This window comes from Leuciscus leuciscus (assembly GCF_965113295.1).
Source record: "Leuciscus leuciscus genome assembly, chromosome: 21".
NCBI lineage: Eukaryota > Metazoa > Chordata > Actinopteri > Cypriniformes > Leuciscidae > Leuciscus > Leuciscus leuciscus.
The window spans coordinates 20,394,466-20,418,220 of NC_138745.1; the positions used below are offsets into that span (position 1 = coordinate 20,394,466).

At 37.2% G+C, this 23,755-nt stretch overlaps 1 protein-coding gene across 4 annotated transcripts in view; it reads left to right on the top strand.

The window, feature by feature from the left end:
- The window catches only part of ep300a (EP300 lysine acetyltransferase a), a 34,007-nt gene that overhangs the window by 855 nt on the left and 9,397 nt on the right, over nt 1-23,755 (top strand). The window contains exons 2-19 of one of the 4 annotated variants that reach the window (XM_082152234.1): nt 5,048-5,670; nt 8,244-8,420; nt 8,523-8,841; nt 10,406-10,519; nt 11,447-11,653; nt 12,160-12,265; nt 12,441-12,572; nt 12,759-12,876; nt 12,956-13,112; nt 16,013-16,093; nt 17,331-17,419; nt 17,552-17,704; nt 17,947-18,360; nt 19,049-19,270; nt 20,983-21,151; nt 21,517-21,635; nt 22,302-22,541; nt 22,792-22,880. In XM_082152234.1, coding sequence (XP_082008360.1) covers nt 5,048-5,670; nt 8,244-8,420; nt 8,523-8,841; nt 10,406-10,519; nt 11,447-11,653; nt 12,160-12,265; nt 12,441-12,572; nt 12,759-12,876; nt 12,956-13,112; nt 16,013-16,093; nt 17,331-17,419; nt 17,552-17,704; nt 17,947-18,360; nt 19,049-19,270; nt 20,983-21,151; nt 21,517-21,635; nt 22,302-22,541; nt 22,792-22,880 — 3,529 coding nt within the window. Of the gene's footprint in view, nt 1-5,047; nt 5,671-8,243; nt 8,421-8,519; nt 8,842-10,405; nt 10,520-11,446; nt 11,654-12,159; nt 12,266-12,440; nt 12,573-12,758; nt 12,877-12,955; nt 13,113-16,012; nt 16,094-17,330; nt 17,420-17,551; nt 17,705-17,946; nt 18,361-19,048; nt 19,271-20,982; nt 21,152-21,516; nt 21,636-22,301; nt 22,542-22,791; nt 22,881-23,755 lie in introns of all 4 variants that reach the window. The other 3 variants (XM_082152233.1, XM_082152236.1, XM_082152235.1) reach the window with 3 other exon arrangements.

Below are 23,755 nucleotides of genomic sequence, written 5' to 3' on the forward strand. Positions count from 1 at the left end.
TGTTTGTTTTCAGTGAAATATCAGTTTCGGTTTGGTTCTCACTTGCAAAGAGTTTGGATCACTTCTTCATTTATAATTACAATGTACTAAGTTTTATACAAAAAAAATGTAACAATAACTAGACAATGGCTTCTGAAAGCTATGTCTTGACATTTCATCAATGCTCCATAATTTACTAATAATCGACAGTGATTAACATGAATTAGCCTGCTAAACTGTGAGTCAACCAACTTGAAAACTTTCTGACTGCACTCAAACACTGTTGTTTTCATAAACTGCCCTTGTGCAACGAGCACAACTCATTGCGTTTTCATCAACATAATATTCTGTTCTCTTTAACGTTAATAAATGTGATTAATATTGGTTAGCTAGCTGGTCAGCTAATAACAGACTGATGCTGAAGGCCCGCACAACAACTCCCTGCCATTGTTAGCTAACGTTAGATGCTTATTAACTCATTCCTCATTATTTTAAGGTCCTGAGTCTTTTTCACTGGGTTTAGATGAATTCGTGAACTCGTTTATGAAGCTTGAATTGACTTCACGATTGTGTGATTTGGAGGATACAAATGTACTTGTGTTGTGTTATAGTGAGTTCGCTTGCTGGCTCAAATAGCCCTTCGTGCGTCGGTCATTTTTTTTTTCGGATCTTGATTTCCATTGTTCAGCCATAACAAAACTGACGAACCTGTCTCTTAAAAACAAACCATAAAACATTGAATGCTAGGCGATGCGAATTATTATCACATAGGCGTCCTGTTGTTTCTTATTAAATGTTAAAGCTTCGAGTTATTATACTTGCACGTATCTTCAAAAGCGAACTACGTTCCCTTTGTTGATGTCTCATGTTTTCAACCTTTTGTTCAAAATCGAGTTTGATCCGGTTCTGACACTAAATGGAGTTTATTAAGTTGCACAAATGCAAATGCATCAGAGTCTTACGTTTTTCATACACAGTATGCTTGGCGTCAAATTGTTTTGTCTGTGGAGTGAATGTGTCGTCTCTATCAAAGCTTCTGCACTTCATTTTAAGTCCAGCACAATTTCATGGGCAAATTGACCATTTTCACCTGTTTTACCAATGGCTGATTTGTTGGAGGAGACAATGCTATATTTTTCAATAAATTGTACATACATGTATGTTAGGAAATTACATGCTGTTCTAGTTTAGTTTTTTTTAAACTTTTGAATGGATGCAAATGGTGATTGCAGTACTTCCTAAAAGAAGAATCTAAATAGTGACTACATGAATACTTCACATCATAATTCAACAACATCTCTCATCTTTGTTTGGCTCCCTGTCAAACCACAGCCTGCCATTAAATGTAAGTCATTAATAGGGATGCGCCGATGATCAGGGCCGATTATATCCTGTCAATAAAATGGAGGCGGAATCTTGTTGAATTGTTTAACGTGACAATAATGCATTAACAGTTTAAAAAATGGCGACGTTAAAGCAGGCTCTATTTGATCCTATGAAACATCTGTAGTTCAAGCCAGTTCAAGACGATTTTTCCCTACACCAAACATTAATTGTAGCGCGTCTTCCATACAATAATCGCCATACAATAAAACATTTGTATTGATAAGAAACAAAGTCTTAACTGTCCATTTTATTAGGGCTGTGCAATTAATCATGATTGTTTTTTGATTTTGGCTTCCAACGATTATGAAAACAAGATGATCAATGTAAAAAACAATTATTGTACCGCTGTCTATATTTAATGTACACAACAATATTACTTAAAATGTTATTAGTTTATTCAATTTCTATTGGATTTTATTTATCTGAATACCACTGTTAGTACATCTTGCTGAAAAACTTAAAGGGTTAGTTCACCCAAAAATGAAAGTTTTGTCAGTAATTAGCCTACTCACCCTCATGTTGTTCCAACCCCGTAAGGCTTTCGTTCATTTTCGGTGCACAAATTAAGATATTTTTGATGAAATCTGAGAGCTGACTCACTCCTTCATAGGCTGCTGGGTAATCGATATCTGCCATCCCAGAAAAGTTAGTAAAGACATCGTTAAAATAGTCCAAGTGACTATAGTGGCTCAACCTTAAATTCATCAAGCGACGAGAATACTTTTTGTGCGCAAATAAAACCAAAATAACGACTTTATTCAACTATTCATTTTTGCCTGTGTGGGTCTGAATTAATTCACGCAGTGTAACAGCGCAGCGCTTCTAGGTTGTACGTCAGAACCTTGGCTCACTATTGGCCAGCATCACACACATGACCAGCGTCGGCCAATAGTGAGCCTACGATCTGACGTACAACCCAGAAGCGCTGCGCTGTACGTCAGAACGTAGGCTCACTATTGGCCAGCATCACACTGAATGTGTGATTTCTATAAATTTATCACAAAATTCAATCAATAAATGGCGTCAATAAATGGCGTTTTGACGCTGTTAAATGTGATGTGATCGATGTAGTGATGTGACAAGCGGCAGCTTGAGTCTATTCTTTCACTTTAATACAAGTTATACCATGAAAAAAACATGCATGAACATAAAAATAATTTTCTATGTGAACCTAGGCAACACTATGTGTTGAAAGATACAGTACAACTTATGCTGATAGAAAGTGTTCACGATGTTCTCTTTGATCTCATATTGAATGACAAATTACCATGTAAAAATTCTTCTGATGGGAGACTTTTTGGAGTCCATTTTTTTCCATTTAGGGGTGGTGTGGCGCAATGGATAAGACACATGCCTTTGGTGTGAGAGACCCGGGTTCGAATCCACTGTGAGACACCAATGTGTCCCTGAGCAAGACACTTAACCCCTAGTTGCTCCAGAGGCGTGCGACCTCTGACATATATATAGCAATTGTAAGTCGCTTTGTATAAAAGCGTCAGCTAAATGAATAAATGTAAATGTAAATGTAAATCACACGCATCACACACGACCAGCGTCGGCCAATAGTGAGCCTACGATCTGATGTACAACCCAGAAGCGCTGGGCTGTTACACAGAGGCCCACACAGAAGAAAATGAATAGTTGAATAAAGTCATTATTTTTGTTCATTGTTGGGTGAACTAACCCTTTAAAGCACTGTTTATTTAATTTGTCAGTCTTCTTGATTGTAATTAGTTTCTTCGTTCTTATTGCTGACTGTTTACTTGTCTTCTGTAATTGTTTAGAGGACTTTTTACATAGATACATTAGTTAACCTAGTATACATTTTTGCTGAAGTATCGATAATTGTGAAATTTCTCATATATTTCAAATTACTCGCATGAAATAAGACTATCGGCCATGCATTAATGTTTGGTGTAGGGAAAAATCGGCTTGAACTACAGATGTTTCATAGGATCAAATAGAGCCTGCTTTAATGTCGCTATTTTTTAAATTGTTAATGCATTATTGTCACGTTAAACAATTCAACAAGATTCGGCCTTTTATTGACACGATATAATTGGCCCTGATCATCGGCTGCTTTTATCGGCTGATACATCGGCGCATCCCTATTAATCACTTACATTTAATGGCAGGCTGTGGTTTGACAGGGAGCCAAACAAAGATGAGAGATGTTGTTGAACATATCACCCACCAATATTCGTGTTAAATAATCGTGATTTCTATAAATTTTATCACAAAATTCAATCAATAAATGGCGTTTTGACGCTGTTAAATGTGATGTGATCGATGTAGTGATGTGACAAGCGGCAGCTTGAGTCTATTCTTTCACTTTAATACAAGTTATACCATGAAAAAAACATGCATGAACATAAAAATAATTTTCTATGTGAACCTAGGCAACACTATGTGTTGAAAGATACAGTACAACTTATGCTGATAGAAAGTGTTCACGATGTTCTCTTTGATCTCATATTGAATGACAAATTACCATGTAAAAATTCTTCTGATGGGAGACTTTTTGGAGTCCATTTTTTTCCATTTTTTTATCCATTTCAGCTGCCCATGCTCTATATTCATGCACTCTCTTAACGGTCGTTAATACCAAGAACAGTAACTATAAAGATGACTATAATGATAATTATATAGTGTCCACACCAATGTATGATAACATTCTGCTTCTAATAAGTCACTGCAGTTGTTGTCTGCCACTTTAAATGCTTATGCTCTTTAAAAATCTGGTACTTTAAAATTTTTGATTTGCTTTCAAGGTTTTTATTGTTCATCAGTCAGTCAGTCTTAGTTTTCGGTATCAAATTAGTCTAATCTACGTTTTTATGTAACTGGTTTAAAAAAGCTATGAACAGTCTTAAGGAAAAAATTTGATGTCTAACTTGTAAGACAAGTATTAGAGATTTATGCAACCAGCCCCAGAGATGTCAAAGAGTTTGACATATTGTTCTCAGACTGACTGTGAATCTATAGAGAGACCAGGGCCAGATTGATGGAAATCTTCAAAGAAGGAAGTTAAGAAAATTCCTTAGATAAATTCTAAGAAGGTTGTAAGAATGTTCATAACTCAAACTCTTGAAAAATTAAGAAGTTCTAAAATATTTCTTTGAGAACATCTTAATTTTTTTCTTAAGAAAAAAATGACAAGATTTGGTGTTAGTTGATTGAAAGGCAGGTAATGCTGAAGACTCCCTGAATGAAAAAACAGCTCAAAGCCCTTCTTTTTGTGCTGCCTGCAGATTACCGTAGTTATCATAATAAGCACACAGACCATTTTTGTCGCGACTGGCTTGACGGGTATTAATCACTCAGCGTAGTGTTTTTTTAATGTGCCGTGTCAAGTTAAAACGGTTATTTTAAAAGAGCCTGTCTCAAGATGCAGCAGTCTTTCCCATTCATTTGCGCTCCGTCTTTCTTGTGCTCCCTTTAGAGTGAATGAGTCCTGTATGTATATGTGCTGCCTCGATAGTTCTAGCTAGAATGAATGCATCAAGTTTTTGGAAATACAAAATAATCATATTTTTTAACTTAAGAAAAAAGATGAGAAAATAGCAGTTAAGAAGAAATGTATTCTTAAGAATGTTCCGTGAATCCGGCCCCAGGACCAAAAATATAACATAATATTCTCCCATCATTAATCTCGCTTCTAATTTCTCATTTCCTGCTGTAGATTTTGGCTCGCTTTTTGACCTGGAGCATGACCTTCCAGACGAGCTGATCAGTTCCTCAGAGCTGAGTCTAGAAAATGGAGGGGACCTTGGCCAGTTGCATGGCAGTTTGGGTAGTGGGGGCGGGGCCATTGGAGGAGTTGTGTCCAGTGGCCAGGATGCAGCGGCCAAGCACAGGCAGCTCTCAGAACTCCTTCGGCACGGACCCGCACCTGCGGCACCGCAGCAGGGTGCGATGGGCAGCCCAGCAGGAGCCTCAATGGGGCTTTTTGGGAATTTGAAGGCGTCTCCGGGTACCCAGGGCATGGGCCCCCAAGGGCAGCAACATCTTACCCCACAACAGGCTGCCCTTATGCAACAGCAGCAGATGGCAGGGATGGGCAACATGAACAGGAGTATGCTCGGACCTCAGAAAGGCAATGGACAGCAGCAGCAGCCAGGAGGGCCCGTACCGCAGCAGCAAAACATGCTGGGAGCACAGATGATGAACGGATCGCCCAGATTAGGACATCACAACCCGGGCATGGGCAGCAACAGTAACCTGTTAGCAGAGGCTCTTCAGCAGCAGCAGACAGTAGGAGGCCAGGGTGGACTGAGGGCACAGCAACCTGGAGCAATGAACAAGGTAATGACATCATCATCATCAACATTGGCCCGAAATGCCGCACACACCTTAAAAAAATGCGTTTAATTTAGCCATGTTGGAACTATTGTTAATTTATTAGATATGCACAATAGATCTTTATCATGTTATTAGTATTGGGCCAATATATTTAAGACTAGGGATGCATTTTATATATCAGCCACCACCATATCGGTATTGGGCGATATATGTTCATTTTAATGTTATTGTTTTCGGTCTGTAAATCTTTTTTACTGTAAAAGAATGTTGTGAATTCTTTGTACGCCCGTGTTTTACCGTGTTGTTACGGGAAGAGCGAATCCACAACAGGAATTACGCGTTCTGACTAGCACGTAACTTGTGCACTTGTGCATTTGCATAATTTTGTGCAGATATAAGTTGTAATATTATGTTTATTATTGATAAATATCTGATTGTTCTTATATAATGTATTTCATTGAGTTAATTAACCTGCTACCAAATCGCTTCAGTTTCCCGGTGTTCATTCAGCTCTTCATTCAGCTTCAGCGCTCGCAGCTCAAACAGCAATGCTGTTATTTTTAAGCAGTAATATTAATTTTAGATGTTTCTTTTGCAAAAACATTGATGTATTATTAATAATAACTAGCATATTTCTTTTTATCAACAATATGGTTTGATTAAAATAATTTCATTATTTATATGCAAGTAATGATGTCCAATAACTTGCTTGCATTATTTGCAAGGCAATATTTCTTTTATAAACAAAGTTGGCCATAGGAGTGTAAAATTAATTTTAAAACTTGCACTGGTTCAAACTGTATTGTTTATGTTGAAGTACTTGGGACATGGGTTTTAAAGGGTAATCCTCGCCAAAATGGAACCTAGGGTCTTTTTGTTAATCTACCCGAGGCAAACTTTCGTTTTAAAGCATAATTAGAATGGAAACGCCACTTTTAAGTTTGACCGTATTTTCGTTTTCGGTCAAATTGCCTTTTGAATGGGAGTGCTAGGGGCACATCTATGAGAGCATCAAAAATCTCGCTATTTTTAAAACACTAAGACTCGACACAACATGAAACTTTGCTCAAAGAGGCTCTACACATGAACTCGAGCATTGAGAACATTGTTTGTGTACACAGAGTTGACTAAAAAGAAAGATTTTGAACAACTCACTGTAGCTGTGTCCGCCGGCATTTTGACAGTCAAAAATAGCCGATCTTAAAGAGGTTCGGTCTCTATATTTCCTTCACACCGGAGGTCCAGATAATACTTTTTTGGAATAACTATTCCAAAAAAAAGTATTATCTGGACTTCCGCTCTGAATATATTTCCTTCTGGGCCGCAGTAGTGCTTTGTAAAAGGAAAAAAAACTAAATAGTCATCAAAGATGAGGATATTGGGTGCCGAGAGCCAAAGCAGTGGCATCTGAGAATTAAAAAAAATATATATACATTTCATCAGTTGAGCCCATCTGAATATGTATTAAAAGGTAAGATCAAATGTTTTATCAGTCTGTTATTTTTACATTTTGATACCAATGTATGGAAGAAGGCCATGTGACTGATAAAAGATACTGTATGGGTGTTCAGGGTTTTCCCTCTTGAAGTCTGGATCATTTTTATATTTTGCTTAAAATAAGTATCTACTGAAAACATACAAACAACATAGAAAATAAAATTAAGTAGTAATTTCAAAGTTTTAATGGTCTCTCCTTGCCATCTATAAATAATTTCCCCAATTACCGGTATAACATTATGATGAAATGCTCTTAACATGTTGATAAATAGGCCTAATGATAAATGTAGAAAATGTAGAAACTATTGTACAGAAGAATGTACTTCTAAAAGGAATAACAATAATACAATTTATTAAAACATTTAAGGTATATCATATCAAACAATTTTTCATCATTTAAATTTTTTTTTTTTTTTACCGTAAACCTCTATTGTGCAGCGCTCTGTTTGCACAATAGAGGTTTACGGTAAAAAAGATGAAAAATTGTTTGATATGATATACCTTAAATGTTTTAATAAATTGTATTGTTGTTATTCCTTTGAGAAGTGCATTCTTCTGTACAACAGTTATATTTTTCTATCATTTCTTCTAGCTAAACCAACCTTTGTTATGGTGAGTTGTAGTTAAGACCTTTGAACTGCTTTGTGTATCTGACAATATAGTTTTATCAAATGAAATGGTGAAATGCTGAAAAGTAACATTTCAGAGCAGCTCTGGAGATGAAGTTCATATAAAGCATCCTCATATAGAAAGACAGCACACGTTAAAACACCACAAGTGTCACGTGCACTTAAGTATCACACAAAGAGCAAAGACGTGCAGAACATGCATACTTCATATTTCAGTAGCGGTTTAATATTAACAGAGACTAGTTCATATCACAATTTGATTAAGTTTACAGCCCTACTCTTTGAGTTATTCATTCAAATTTTGCTAAATTATGTGACCTCCATGGAAATAACTTCCATTTGTATGACTGGATTCCGCAATTCTATCAGTGTTTTCTCTACTAACTTTCATCCAGAGGTTTTTCTTTTCTTGGAAAAGTGTTGTTATCTCCCTCTGTCTGTGTGTTGCAGATGGGGATGAATGCAGGTTCAGGCCCCTATGGAGGCCCATATGGTCAGCCTGCCAGTCAGGGTCTTGGTGTTGCAGGGCTGGCCCCTCAGCTCCAGAACAAAGTAGGTCTGTCCAACAGTCCGGCCCAGTTTAACCTGGACAAGAAACCTCAGCCTATGCAGGGCATACCTGGCATGGTTTGTATTCGTTCAGAGCCTTATATGCAGACATTAGACTTGTTCCTTTTAAAGCAATCACAAGATATCTTAATGTGTGTTCATTTGGGATTTCCACAGCAGGCTTCTCCGCTTTCCCCAGCGGGCGCTGCCGGAGGTGCGGGAGCAGGCGGCATGGTGCCTAACGCCCAAGGAACTCTCGGCCCCGGATCGGGTGCATCAGCCGTGTCTGCAGCAGCGGTGGGAGGTGTTCCTCCAGCGGCCGATCCTGAAAAGCGCAAACTCATACAGCAGCAGCTGGTGCTTTTGCTCCATGCCCACAAGTGCCAGCGGAGGGAGCAGGCCAACGGGGAAGTACGGCAGTGTAACCTGCCTCACTGTCGCACCATGAAGAACGTCCTCAATCACATGACGCACTGCCAGGCTGGCAAATCTTGCCAAGGTGACTGTATAGACTGCACAGAACTGAAACAGCGCGACACTTTTGTTTCTTTTGTTCTAGTGTTGTCAAAAATATTGATATTTTGATAAATATCGATACTGAAATATCTGAACGGTACCAATACTAATTTCCCGTAGTATCGATACTAGCCGAGCTGTCACTTTCACTTCTCTCCAAAGGCGCGTTGACAAACACCACACGCGCACTCGTCTCATTCGCTCTGATTAAATAGCAAAAGTGAAGTGAATGGGGCCGATCACTCCTGACGCGTTTTTTGCAGTGAGAGGCGCCTATTTTCAATTGGTTTCCAGCGAGCGTTCTGCGCGCTGTTTATGCGCTGCTGCGCCTCGCGGGCTTTCGGCTGTAGTGATGAAAGCTAGTTGCTTGAACGCCTGGAGAGTGCGATGATGGAGGATAAACTTGTGGTGCTCTCGCGGGTTACCAGGAGCTTAACGACTTCACGAACCGTAACTACCACAATGTTAACAGAAAGTAAATAAAGTTAATAAGAGGCTGATTTGACGTTTACTTGACAGACAGGACAGCGGTTTCAGTGGTTGCCTAGCAACATAACAAACGCAGCGCACTGCTCGTTCTGTGTGATGAGTGCTGTGTGCCTCGCGTTTTCGAATCTGAAAAACGCATTAGGTGTGATCGGGGCCTAATATAGCAAAGCACCTGAAAGACCGACACCCGGATCTATAAATAATTGCGAGAGGTTGGTAACTCTTCTCATTTGAACATTTCTGAAACATTAACCAAGATGGCCTTTGTTGTTGATATTGAGTGTCTGTTGTCTCGTTTGTTCACCGTAATTCTTAAAGTTAATATAATCTGACTGAGGAATCTTAGACAAGTAAATATTTTAACTGTGGTCAAATGTAAATTAACTTGTGCTTATTTAACTTTATTCAAAAAAATGTTTAATTCTGCAATTTGCCTTCATTAGCGATTATCATCAATTTGATTACACAGATACTAATTAAACTAAACTGAGCTAGACAATGACATCTCTCAATTCAATAATGAAATGCCTTTAACTGAAAATTGAATGTTTAATCTTATTATTATACATTACTGACACTGTATCCTCCAATTTGATACTGTTAAGTTAAGTGCTTTGACACAATCTGTATTGTTAAAAGCACTATATAAATAAAGGTGACTTGACTTCATGTCGATCCAGTGAGCATTGTTTTGCGTGTGATGCACGTTTGCGTTTAAATCTGTTCATCAAATAACGTTAATGTATTAACCAGCATTTATGCTTTTGAACCAGTGCACTACCTCAGGACATTTTTGTTCATGTAAAATATCCCTCATTGTCATGTTCTAGACTTGTTATATTTAGCTTTAAATAATAAAAATAAATACCCCATATTGTGGCAGTTTTTTTTCTCCGTGGTATCGAAAATGGTATCGAAAATGGTATCGAATATCGATATTTTTCAAGGTATCGTATCGAAGTTAGAAATTCTAGTATCGTGACAACACTATTTTGTTCTGCCTATTTAAACAACATGGCACTTACTAATATTGGGTTTGTGTTTTTATTGCTTTTTAGTGGCGCACTGTGCCTCTTCCAGACAGATAATCTCTCACTGGAAGAACTGCACGCGGCATGACTGCCCTGTATGTCTACCTTTGAAAAACGCAGGAGACAAGAGGAATCAACAGAGTGAGTGTTTGTATAGATTCAAAACATACTGTTTCATACATCTCAACCCATCTCACTTTTTCAAACATAGAAAATTACTTTGTACCTTTGTAGTGTCATTGTTATTAGAATCTTTTCATTGTCCTTAAAGGGTTAGTTCACCCAAAAATGAAAATTCTGTCAGTAATTACTCACCCTCATGTTGTTCCAACCCCGTAAGACCTTCGTTCATCTTCGGAACACAAATTAAGATATTTTTGATGAAATCTGAGAGCTGGGTCACTCTCCATAGGCTGCTAGGTGGCCCAAACTTGCTGGCCCAGAAAAGTTATTAAAGAGATCGTTAATATAGTCCAAGTGACTACAGTGGCTCAATCTTAAGTATATCAAGCGACGAGAATACTTTTTGTGCGCAAAAACAAACAAAAATCACGTCACCACGTAGGCTCACTATTGGGCGACGCTGGTCATGTGTCTGACGTGTAACATAGACGCGCTGCGCAAAAACACTACGAGGCCCAGAGAGAAGGAAATGAATAGTGGAATAAAGTCGTTATTTTTGTTTGTTTTTGCGCACAAAAAGTATTCTCGTCGCTTGATATACTTAAGATTGAGCCACTGTAGTCACTTGGACTATATTAACAATCTCTTTAATAACTTTTCTGGGCCAGCAAGTTTGGGCCACCTAGCAGCCTATGGAGAGTGACCCAGCACTCAGATTTCATCAAAAATATCTTAATTTGTGTTCCGAAGATGAACGAAGGTCTTATGCGGTTGGAACAACATGAGGGTGAGTAATTACTGACAGAATTTTCATTTTTGGGTGAACTAACCCTTTAATGTAGCAAAATTGGACATTGCAACAGTTTTATTACTATTTTCAAATTCCAGCTCTATGGTAACTGTCTCTTTTTTTGGTTTATTTCTGCTTTCTTTACATGGCTTCAGCTCTGCTAGGCACTGGAAGTGTGGGGTTAAGTTCTTCTTTGAGTAGTGTAACTGGTGGTTCGCCCAGTGCCCCCAATCTCAATACCCAAGGTCAGATAGACCCCAGCTCCATCGAGAGGGCTTACGCGGCCCTGGGTCTCACATACCAGGGAAACCAGGCTTCCCCTCAGCCTGTCCAACAAACACAACGGGCAATGAACACCATGGGTAATGACAGAGGCTTCAGATTTTATTTGAACTATGAGTTTGGGGTCTTTTTTTAAGAAATTGATATTTCTTTATTAAGCAAGGACGCATTGATCAAAAGTGAAAGTTAAGACATTTTATAATATTCCAAAAATCTGTTTCAAATAAATGCTGTGCTTTTGAACCTATTCATGAAAAAATTTAGCAGCACAACCATTTGCAACATTTGATAATAATAAATAGTTCAATCAAATCATAGTAATATTAGATTTATTTCTGAAGAATCATGTGACACTGAAGACTAGAGTAATGGCTGCTGAAATTTTAAATGTATTAAAATTGATCAGCAGTTATTTTAAATTGTAATATTATTTATTTCACAATATTACTGTTTTTGCTGTATTTTTGATCAAATAATGCCTTGGTGAGCATGAGCGACTTCTTTTTAAAATATAAAATATTACCAACCTCAATTTTTTTTATTAGACTTGTAGTGGTGTCTCTTCTCATGACCTTTCTTGTTACAGGAGCGAATTCCATGGGAGTAAATGGGGCCGTGGGTGGTCAGTCTCAGAATCAGCAATCTAACCTTCTCCAGGATACAATGCTGCATCTGAACATGACCTCACAGAGGTAAACAAACCCTTCGGTACATCTCACGTAACTAGTCGCCATTCTATCCTCTGTGTTCACAGGGTCTTAAAATCTCACAGTAACACTAATCCGCTGCAGCAGGCGTCTGTCAGTTTTAATAAGTTCATATTCAAACATAGAGTGGTCCTTATTTGTTTCTATCACCTTTCACCAGTCTGATGAATGACAATGCTGTGGGCGGAGTGGGGTGTATGCCTATGGCCAACCCAGCTGCCAGTGCTGGCATGAGGAAGAATTGGCACGAGGACATAACCCAGGATCTACGCAACCACCTGGTCCACAAACTGTAAGTTCTACACTGGTTTGTGAAAATTATGAAAGAAGTTACTGTAACATTTGTCTTTTTTTATTAGTCACCTTTTATAGTGGAAGATCTTTAAAACAAGTACTTATTTATTCATTCTAACCACCGACCAAGGCTTTTGATTGATATTTCATTTCGGTGTCCCTTGCTGTTGTCCTCTTTCTTCAGAGTCCAAGCCATTTTTCCCACCCCAGACCCAGCTGCACTGAAGGACCGGCGGATGGAGAATCTAGTGGCCTATGCGCGTAAAGTAGAGGGGGATATGTATGAGTCTGCTAACAGCAGGGTGAGTATATTGTCTTGTCTGTTAATTATTTGTCTTTTATCAGAATCTCTGGTTTATAAGTCACTATCACACTTCTCAGGCGGAGTATTATCACCTGCTGGCGGAGAAGATCTATAAGATCCAAAAGGAACTGGAAGAGAAGCGAAGGACACGGTTACAGAAGCAGGGCATGATGCCCACTCAGCAAGGGCCCACTGGGATTGGTCAGCCAGGGCCACCCACAGGACTGCCTACTAGTGAGTACTCGTCTACCCCTATAGTGGAGCTATAACCATAGATTTTAAGTTATGGGGTGGATGTATCACAGCTCCTTTTCGCAAGTAGCAGTCAACCGTGCCAGTGGAGATTACAAGAAAAATACCTTCAATAACATTTAAAAAATCTAATTCACATAAACAAATTTAGTAATCAAAACCCCATGTAAGCATTCGTTGTTTAGAACGAATTCAAACAGAACAGTAAATAGCTGTGTTTCCACTGTCGGGCCAAAAGCGAGTGTGCTAGTGCGTGCCAGGGCCAGTTGCGTTTCCACTGTCACTTCCGGGGCTTGATTGAGCTTCATCTTGGTTTCCTCGTGGTCAACGGCCAGGGTTTTTGGCGCGGCAAATACCTGGGTCCAAAGTGGGCCCACTTGGGCTTTGAGGACTGGTTTACCTAAAAAGAAGGTCAATACCACTGTTCTTTTCCCATGTTATGATATCAGGCTACTAGCAACCTTCAACATTTTAAACAATTTGAAGCTCAACTCACTTTCAGACACCAGCGAGTGTTTGAAATAACTTCCTTGTGATCTGATGGGGATTCTGAGGCAGAATATATTTATATGCGATGCTAAAGGCTACCATTGCGATAATAAATACACATATGTTTATGGTAAATACCAGAGACTGCTTGAAGAACGTAGACAAATCATATATGATTATAATCGTGTATTTATTTGGTTTCATGTCTTATCTGTCTCTTCCCTGTGCTTTTGTTGATACCGGATTAATGCATCTTCATTCTCATGCATCCGTATCTGTTTAACTCGTATAACTCATAACTCCTGTTTTCTTCTCTGTTGATCTGACTGAAAGGATAACAGTTATAGGGAGATCGCTCAAACCTCCTCAGATCACATAATTTTGTGGAAAATTAATAGAAATGCCTACTCTTTCTAAAGAAATGTAATGTAAACATATATTTTTCTAAATGTGTGAGCCTTTGGACTTAAGGCCTTAATGGAGTTTTGTGCATTCTTGTGATCACAAATAAATGGAAGCAGGTGCAACCTAATAGGTATGTCTTCTCTTTTTATGTGAAATGGTAAATATCATGATTGATGTGCACTCTTGACTCAAATTAATAAATTACTTTCACTGTAACATTTTTATTGCAAAACATTGGTCAAATATCGATGTTGGAATCTTAAGTCTTCAAGCAAAAACCAAACTTTCGCTTCTGTCAGGTTTCAGTCAGGCGGTGAAATGGTGGGGTTGTGTGACGTCGTTCTATGGAGGCATGTTAAGGGCGGATTTTAGGGAAGCGTTGTTGGAATACTGGCCCGACTGGAAAAGCAACTTGATTTTGGTCTCGGTGCTTGAGGTCTAAGACTATTGGCAAGTCGTTAGACCTGGTTCACGCTGGCTCGACAGTGGAAAAGCGTGTAATATCAAAATTGTATTAGATCTCTGCTTTTTCATCGGTTGTGTGGAGGCTTTATAATGCAGCAGGCTACTAATACCTCAAACTTCATTATAAATGTAATCTTAATAACTATAATGTTATTTTCTCCTTCCAATAAAATAAACTATAGAAAATGTGAATTATTTAAGCTACACATTTAGTTGTAGACTGTCAATGTTGTGACCACATTATTTAATATTTGTCACAAATAAAAACGTTTGAAATCTGTACATTTAATTAGAAAAAACTTTCCAATGCTTTATTCTTTATCTGTTATTTTTATTAGTGGTGTTTATTTTAATTGATCCTTAATGACAACTTAAATATAACCTTATTTGCTCTTAACTGATGTTTAAAGACAGTGTTTATGCTGTACCATTCTTAGTGACATTTAGAAATTAGACATTATTTGACAGATATTATTGGTAAATTGCAACATTACAATACATTTTCTACGTTTCATTAGAGACTGTTGCGCTGTACCACAGCTGACAAAACTTTCTGTCACTCATGAAATTGAGAAGATTAACAGAATATCAAACTTCAAAATAGATCTGTGCATTAAACAAATTGGCATTGGGTGAATATGTTTAGTGTAGATTTAGTATAGCCTCTAATCACTGTCAACTTAGAACAAAAATGTTTAGATACATTTATCCGACGTGAGCATGTTGCATTCCTTATGTGAATGATAAATAATATATCAGTTAAATGTGTATTTGTTTTAATAATTTTTTTAATAATTTAAAAAGAAGCTGGAGTAGGCTACTTGGAGGTTAATCATTAAGACTAAAACGAAAATAAAAAATTAATAATAAATAAATAGTATTGCTTTAAATACAGTAGTCAACATTTGAAGTGGATCAAAACCTTTCATCAGAGTTATACATGAATTTTGAACAATACCTGTTCTTGTCTTAGGACAACTTTGATTAACTTTTTTTTGATCCACTTCAAATGTGGACTTCTGTGTGTGTGTGTGTGTGTGTATATATATATATATATATATATATATATATATATAAATATATATATATATATATATATATATATATATATATATATATATATATATATATATATATATATATATATATATATATATATATATATATATATATGCTAAAACTGATATTCGGTTGAAAACCGAAAATGATATTAAAAAATTTAACTAATTTAAAGAACTAATACTATAACATTGGTTAAGTTTACTTCCCTGTGCTTTGATGCAAAATGAGGAAAACCGAATCTTATTCTTATTCTTGCTGCATTTTAAAAATTGTATTGCTAAAGAAACTGAAGTGTTGCTGCATACAATTAAAACAAAGCATCATGACAAAGTAAGAAGCACTGACGAGTCTTTTGATTGTTTCCTACCCAAACTTCTGACCCTAATAGGACATATGTCAACAGAACAAAAAAACTGCGATTAAGTGATTTCATAGACTTTACTTGTTTATTTTTTGTTTTGCCCCTCCACCTGTAGATGGTCCTCTCTCAGATCATTCGATGGTGCGGCCTGCTGGTCCAAACCAGATGATGAACAGAACTGGTGTGTATATCTCACATAGCCACACACACACACACACACACACACACACATACATACACACATACACACACACACACACACATATATATATATATATATATATTTGTATGTTTACTGAGATATACATTTTATTATGTGTCAGTTATTTTTATTAATTTTTTAAAAGAAATTAATTAAATTAAATGGCAGAGTTTTTGTTCAAGTGCTGATTTCTGCTCGCTCTCACGAAACCTCTCATTAACAAACAAAGAGACGATGCAAGTAAGAGAATCATTGTGTATAGACAACTTTATTGATTTTTAATGGATCGTTGTGAGATTGCGAACTGAGATGAGTGACAGCTTTTTAGTGATTGTAAAGTGAACGCTCTTTCACGCTTTCAAGGCTATATAGCTATAATCCATTGAATAAAAGTTTTTTTTATTTTTTTTATGCTGCTAAGAGGACCGATGGCCAATTACACGCTGAAAGTTTTGGAAGTGACATCTACATAGAAATGCAGGATTCACTCTCGAAATTGCAATTGGCATAATGATAACTATAGCATGGGACAAAAATATGGAATGTCAATTTACGCGCAATGTAAATGCTGACTAATAGATTATAATAGACCAATATATGGTAATAGACCAATATATTGCTATTCTTGTTATGGTGGAGCCATTGCTCACTAGGCCTACATCTGCATGTTACACACACTCATTTCAGATATTCAATGATTTGATTTGTTAATTGTCCCTCTGACAGTAAAATTAAAATGTATGACTGCAAATCCATTAAAATAATTTACAACAACTGCAAACAACTAATGAATTGTGATTTTTATCGCAACATATTGTTTATTATGATGCATAAATCTCAATTTGAACAATGAAAAGTAATATACAGACATTGTGCAACAAGAATGTGCATAGTTCTGATCTACTGTCTTAACATAATATAACTTGAACATAACTTGGTTAGTTTCTATTAATATTGAAGGCTATATCCTTAATATGTAGATCTGTTTGACACATTTTGTATCGGGGGTCCCTGCTCCTTGTCTCTATTGCCTAAGGGGTCAATGCCCTGAAAAACATTGAAGACCCCTTTTTTTACTATATTTTTTTTAATCAAATAAATTCAGCCTTGGTGAGCATAAAATACTTCTTTCAAAAACATTTAAAAATCTTACCGCCTCCAAATTTTGAATGGTAGTGTATATGTACATATGTATTAAGTGCTCTGTGCTTTGCAGGCATGAATCCGTTCGGGAATCATATGGGAATGCAGTCCATGGGCCAGAGATCTACACCTCCTCTTCCACTCAACACGACTCTTAACCAGGTTATTACTGTGACTAGAAATGATAGCTTTTGTACTTTTGTTATTTATTACTCCATAGTAGTTCCGTGGAAGATTGTTTTTAAGTGTGCACAAATTATTTCTTCTAAATGCTGAATGTTTTGACTGTTTCAGGGAAGCATGGGCACTGGGAGGATGCCACAACCGAATGTTCCACAGATGCAAAATCAGTACATGCAACCTGGACAGTTTCAAGGTTCAAGTCCTGTTCTTGGTCCTGGATCTGTTGATATGGCACACCAAGGAAATGATGGCGCTATGACTCAAGTAAGAGAGTATAGATTTTGTCTGAATTGTATTACTTTGACTTCATCCTATCTGTAATAATAATGTTTTTAATGTACCATCAAATTATGAATTCTTATTGCTATCTGTTGTTTGTTTTTTGTATACATGTGGTACTGGTTTTTGTCATTAAACATCCTAGAGCTGTAATGCATCATGTATGATATTAGTTCAGAACTGCTTCATGAATGCATTCTCAATGTTTGCTCTTTTTAATTTGACAGCAGGGGCAAATGCCTAGTTTATCATCTTTACCAGTCGGCAGTCCTTTAGCCCAGCCTGGGTCTGCTGGAGGGGCAGGCAGCGGGTCCTCGGGTCCCAACAGCATAAGTGGGGTTCCTTCAGCATCCACCCCAACACAGTCCATCAACCACCCCCACTGCCCGCCCGTCCACCAGAATTCTCCTTCCCCAGCACATAGCCGTACACCCACGCCCACTCCGCGCTCCCAGACACCCCAGCCCCATACACCCGGTCTACCCCAGTTAGCCCCGACCGGCAGTCAGCAGCAGTTACATCCGTCCAGCAGTTCTGACAATGCCATGCAACCACAGCAGCAGACATCAGGAGGAACTCCTCCCGCTGCTTCTCAAAGTGGCCTCTCCACACCAAATGCCAGCCAGCATCCCCGCACTCCAGTGAGTACTATTGCTCTGTATACAACAAAAATATAAATGCACACGTAGAATGGTCCTAAATGTAAACGCACAACCATTTCTGAGATGTTCCTATGAGCGATTTATAAAGCATGATCCATATTTCAATATTACAATATTCTAGAATACATCCCGCTTTATAAATTGCAGTTCATCTTCAATTCAAAAGCGACGTGAACGTGCATCAACTCCACCTATATGTATATACACATATGTTGTTAATTTACTCATATAATAATAATAATGCATGTTGTTATTGTCTAATCATCTTTACATTTTAATAAACGTTGGATTATTTTAATTACTCAAATATATGAGCACAAAAAGTCTGTACACATGCTCTTCAGTTGGTGTATGCAAAAGAACATTTTCACGTCACTTTTTGCCTGTTATAAATCCTAATTTGTTCCTCACTTTTGACAGGATGAGATCCATGGAATTTAGGATCAAATCCAATTACATGTAAATTAAAAAATTGATTAAAAAATCTAAAAGGTTTCAAAGATGTTCTTATTAATGCTGATCGTATTTATTTAGACTGTATTGTGTTTTCACTTGTGGTCTTAGATTTTGGATCCTTAATTACACTTAATATTTAACTAACTATAACTATACACTTAACTATATACTTCATTAACTTTTTGACCGTTTTTGTCTTTTCTTTTTTCAGTTGTCTCATAAGGGTTCTCTGCCAGTGGACGGCCAGGCTGCAACCCCTGCCTCCGTCAGCAGTGCAGATGGATCATTTCAGCAGGGTCATTCAGACTCCACAACCCCCTTTGAGTCCAAGGTGGAGGTCAAGCAGGAGGAGGATGAGGATGAGGATGAAGAAGCCATGGTGGGAGGAAGAACTGGAAAGCAGGAAGACATTAAATCTGAGGAAAAGCCTGAGGTAAGATCCAGAAGTTGTATTTTCAGTAAATAAGAATTAAACTCTGAATGGTGTTGATTATCTGACAATCAGACATGTTGTTATTAGTAACAGGGCTCAACAATAACGGAACAGAAAAAAAAGATGAGAAAGAAAACACATGTGTAACAGTATATTGTATCCGTGCATTTTGGTCTTAAAGTAACAGCAGTCTAATATTCCTGCTGCTGTCTGTCATTAATGTTAATCAAACAAAAGACAAAGAGAAAACCACTCACTGATCTTGACTAAAGAACATTTGTAGCTTTAACAAGGATAAATCTATATTTCATTTATACTGTGAAGACTATATAATGTTATTTTACATTTGATTATTCAATTTCTGTAACTGAATACTGTTAGACATACCTGAAAAACTTAAAGCACGGTTTATTTCACTTGTATCTTTGTTCTGTTGTATTTATTTGAGCTGTTGCTTGTAATTGGTTTATATGTTTTTATTTTATTACTGAATACTCACTTGTCTTCAACAACCCTCTACAATGTGAGTAAATCACTTGCATATAAGACCAAATTTCACATTAGGCAAGTTAAAAATGTCTTTAATTATCAAATGGCTTGTAAATTGTACGATTTCACTCACCTGTGATTTGAGTTAGAGGCAAAAAAAACGTTTAGCGCCGATATAATTTCATTGCCTGCTGAGCTTTATTTCTTAGCTGAGATTGCCCTCTGTCTATTTATCTTACACACACACACCCAACGTGAGAGAAAGAGAGGCTTTTTACACATGCCACGTAAAGCGAATTGATGCGCTAGATCTAAATACAGGGCTCAACAATAAGGACTGCCTGATGGCCAGGAGTTGACGAAACTGTCACTGCACAGATTGGCCCAGTGCTGCATCATCATGAAAGTTTATCATTTGCAAAAAAAAAAAATTAAGCCTTGCCAATTTAAACATTCAAGCACAAGAAGACACGAAAGAGAACTCAATTCGAGAAGTTTTGTGCGCACATTCGAAGCAGGCATCCAGCAAGCCGTGTCTGACAGTACGTGACTACTGAATTGAGTTCTCTTTCGCGTCGTCTTGTGCTTGAATGGACAATTTTGTCTTAAGTGAACGTAAATGTTGAGAAAGACAATGCATGTGTAACAGCATCAGTAAATTGGATCTGTACATTATGCCTAATATTCCTACTTCTGTCTGTGTTTTTAATGTTAATCAAACAACAAAATACTTTGTATCTGTGCTCTATTGTGCTTATTTGTGCTATTGCTTGTAGTTTTGATTATTTGTTCTTATTTCATTACAGACTGTTTACTTGTCTTTACTGTACTTTTTGTGTTATATTTATATAGAATTGTTTCATTTGCATTGTTGCATTCCTTGTAAAAAGTCTGGCGAGTTAAATAAAAAATGAACTAGCCATTGGTGACTCGAGCTTCAGTGTGTCCGTAGAGGGTTGTTCAATAATATTTGAACTTTATATTAGTTAGGCTAGTAGTTTTCTCTGGGGTATCGAAATTGGAAACAATTGTGAAATGTCACCAGTATCTAACATTTTTGGTGGCTTATATATTAGAATACAGTGGTCAAGTGGTCAATGGTCAAAACAACATTATTTCTTTTGGTGGAGCAAGTAAAAATTAAGCACAGTAGAAAAAAATCATTGAACCCTGTAGATGATCTTAAAATCATTCCATGTGAATTGACTGCTTTCTTTTATCAGATAAAGAAAGAGGAGCCATTGGGTGATGGTGTGCCAATGGAGACATCTTCCACTGCAGCCGGGGAGGACAAAAAGCCAGAGATAAAGACTGAGCCTAAAGAAGAGGAAGAGGGTTCAGGGTCCACAGTTACCCACAGTTCACCTTCTGGAGTCCCTAACAAAAAGAAAAGTATGATCAAACTCCACTTGGGTATTTTAGCTGCTAGGGTTGGCCTCAGTACAAAACCAACTGCTGGTTCTTTGATAGTGATAATATAAAAGCCAACAATTGAACAGCCATGCAACATATTTAATGAATCTCACACATCAATGGATACGTTTTACTGAATTTGATGCTTGTGCTTAAATTGCTGCCATCACCAATGACTGAAATGGCAAATGGCAAATTTTTTAACTGGAGATTTTTTTGTGTGTGTTTTCTTGTGTGCCACAGGTTAGGTACCTCTGGATTACACTGAATAGCTTAAATATTCACTGTTGTGTTTTTGTCTAAGAATTTATGTAATAATTCTGTGTATCTTGCTTTTTCATCAGTTTTTAAACCAGAAGAGCTGAGGCAAGCCCTGATGCCCACACTGGAGTCTCTTTACCGCCAGGACCCCGAGTCTCTGCCCTTCCGCCAGCCTGTGGACCCTTTAGTGCTGGGGATACCAGTACGTGTGCTGTCTGGTGCACAGCCACCTTAATATAATGCTGTTTTTGGTTAAACATGCATAACCATACTAATAATATACACTACCATTCAAAAGATTTTACAAATATTTTAAAGGTCTCTTATTTTCACCAAGGCTGCATTCGTTTGATCAAAAAATACAGTAAAAACAGTAATATTGTGACATTATTATCATTTTAATTTAGTTTTCAAATGTAATTTATTCTGATGACGGCAAAGCTGAATTTTCAGCAGCCATTATTCCAGTTTTCAGTGTCACATGATCCTTCTGAAATCATTCTAATATACTGATTTGGTGTTCAAGAAACATTTCTTATATTATGAATGATTAAAACAGTTGTGAAGCTTAATGTTTTTGGAAACTGTGATTTTATTTAATTTTTTTTATATAGAAATGTTTTGTAACATCATCAATGTTTAATGCGTCCTTGCTGAATAAAAGCATTCATTTCTTTTAATACTTTCCTCCCAAACTTTTGAATGGTAGTGTATATATATTTTTTCTGTCGATCGTGTATAAAATTGGGAATGTTCATAATTTTTCGAATATCAAATGCATTTAAGTATTAAGGTCATTCTCTCATTTATGTAAATATACGATTCTACTGAACTGATATTTAACGTTGTCACTTTTGGCAAATCACAGGACTATTTTGACATTGTGAAGAATCCTATGGACTTGTCTACTATAAAACGGAAGCTCGACACGGGCCAGTACCAAGAACCGTGGCAGTACGTGGATGACATCTGGCTCATGTTTAACAACGCCTGGCTGTATAACCGCAAGACATCACGAGTCTACAAGTACTGCTCTAAGCTGGCGGAAGTGTTCGAGCAGGAGATCGACCCGGTCATGCAGAGCCTTGGCTACTGTTGTGGGAGAAAGGTAAAACAGAGGGTGCAAGAGTGTTTGCACACATAAAATTGTCCTTCTAATATGATGCCTGTTTTATAAATCAATACTTTCCGTTGAGCTAACTAAATGAGCTTTCTCATCCAAAAGAGCTAGTCATAATATGGGATTTTGTGTCATAGCACTGATCGAGTACATTTTGACATGAAAGACCTGAAGTCATTTGTCAGTGTTCTCTGCATTTTCACCATGTTCACCAAATGTTTTTTGTTTTCTCTCACAGTTTGAGTTTTCTCCCCAAACTCTGTGCTGCTATGGGAAGCAGCTATGCACTATACCACGAGATGCTGCTTACTTTAGTTATCAGAACAGGTAAGGAACTTACGACCGAGGCCAACATCAACGGACACGCAAGCATATATATCTGAAAGCCCCATGTTATGATTATTTATTACATTTGCATGTGAAACGGCTGTTTTTCCACTGTACCTGGCCACATAAAGTGAACTGACTCGCACCACGGTTGATAAGAGTGTCTTCTTATCCCACCTTTTCCACCAATCAGTCCTTTGCCATTGTAAAATGCTATGTGTGTGAAAAGACCTGGCATTTTAAAGTGTGCTCCTTTTCTGCAACATATAGTCATTAAAATGTGTTTTTTGCACATAGCACTGGTGCTACAGAGGTTGCAAGTTTTGTAATACAGGCTACACAATTGTAGCATAAAACATCTGTTACATCTCTGAAAACAACCACAAGTACTGCAGTTTATCACTTTAACAAGCATGTGACTAAGGACATTCATGTTCTATACATGGCACACAAAATACAAACCTTAACCAGAAATGTTTTCATACACAAATAATATTATTATTATTGTAATTTTTTTTTACTCCACTTATAATTTGTTGAAAGTTTCTTTAATCAAAAATAGTTATTTTTACATGCCCATTTTCACTCTTTTTGTGATCCTTTAAATTAAATGGCCTGTTTGTGCTGGTTGACCTAAATGTGGTTAGTCATATGTTAATGTGTCTTCATAGTACATAATTGTATGTTAAAAAGTTGTATATTTCATGATATGACCACTTTGTCATGAATTTTACAATTTGTACGACTTGACACTGATCAGGGTAACCATGTCATGAATTTTACAATTTGTACGACTTGACACTGATCAGGGTAACCATGACATAAAAGGAGTAATTCTTATCTTTTGAAAGAGCACCTTTAAAATGCCTGTTTGC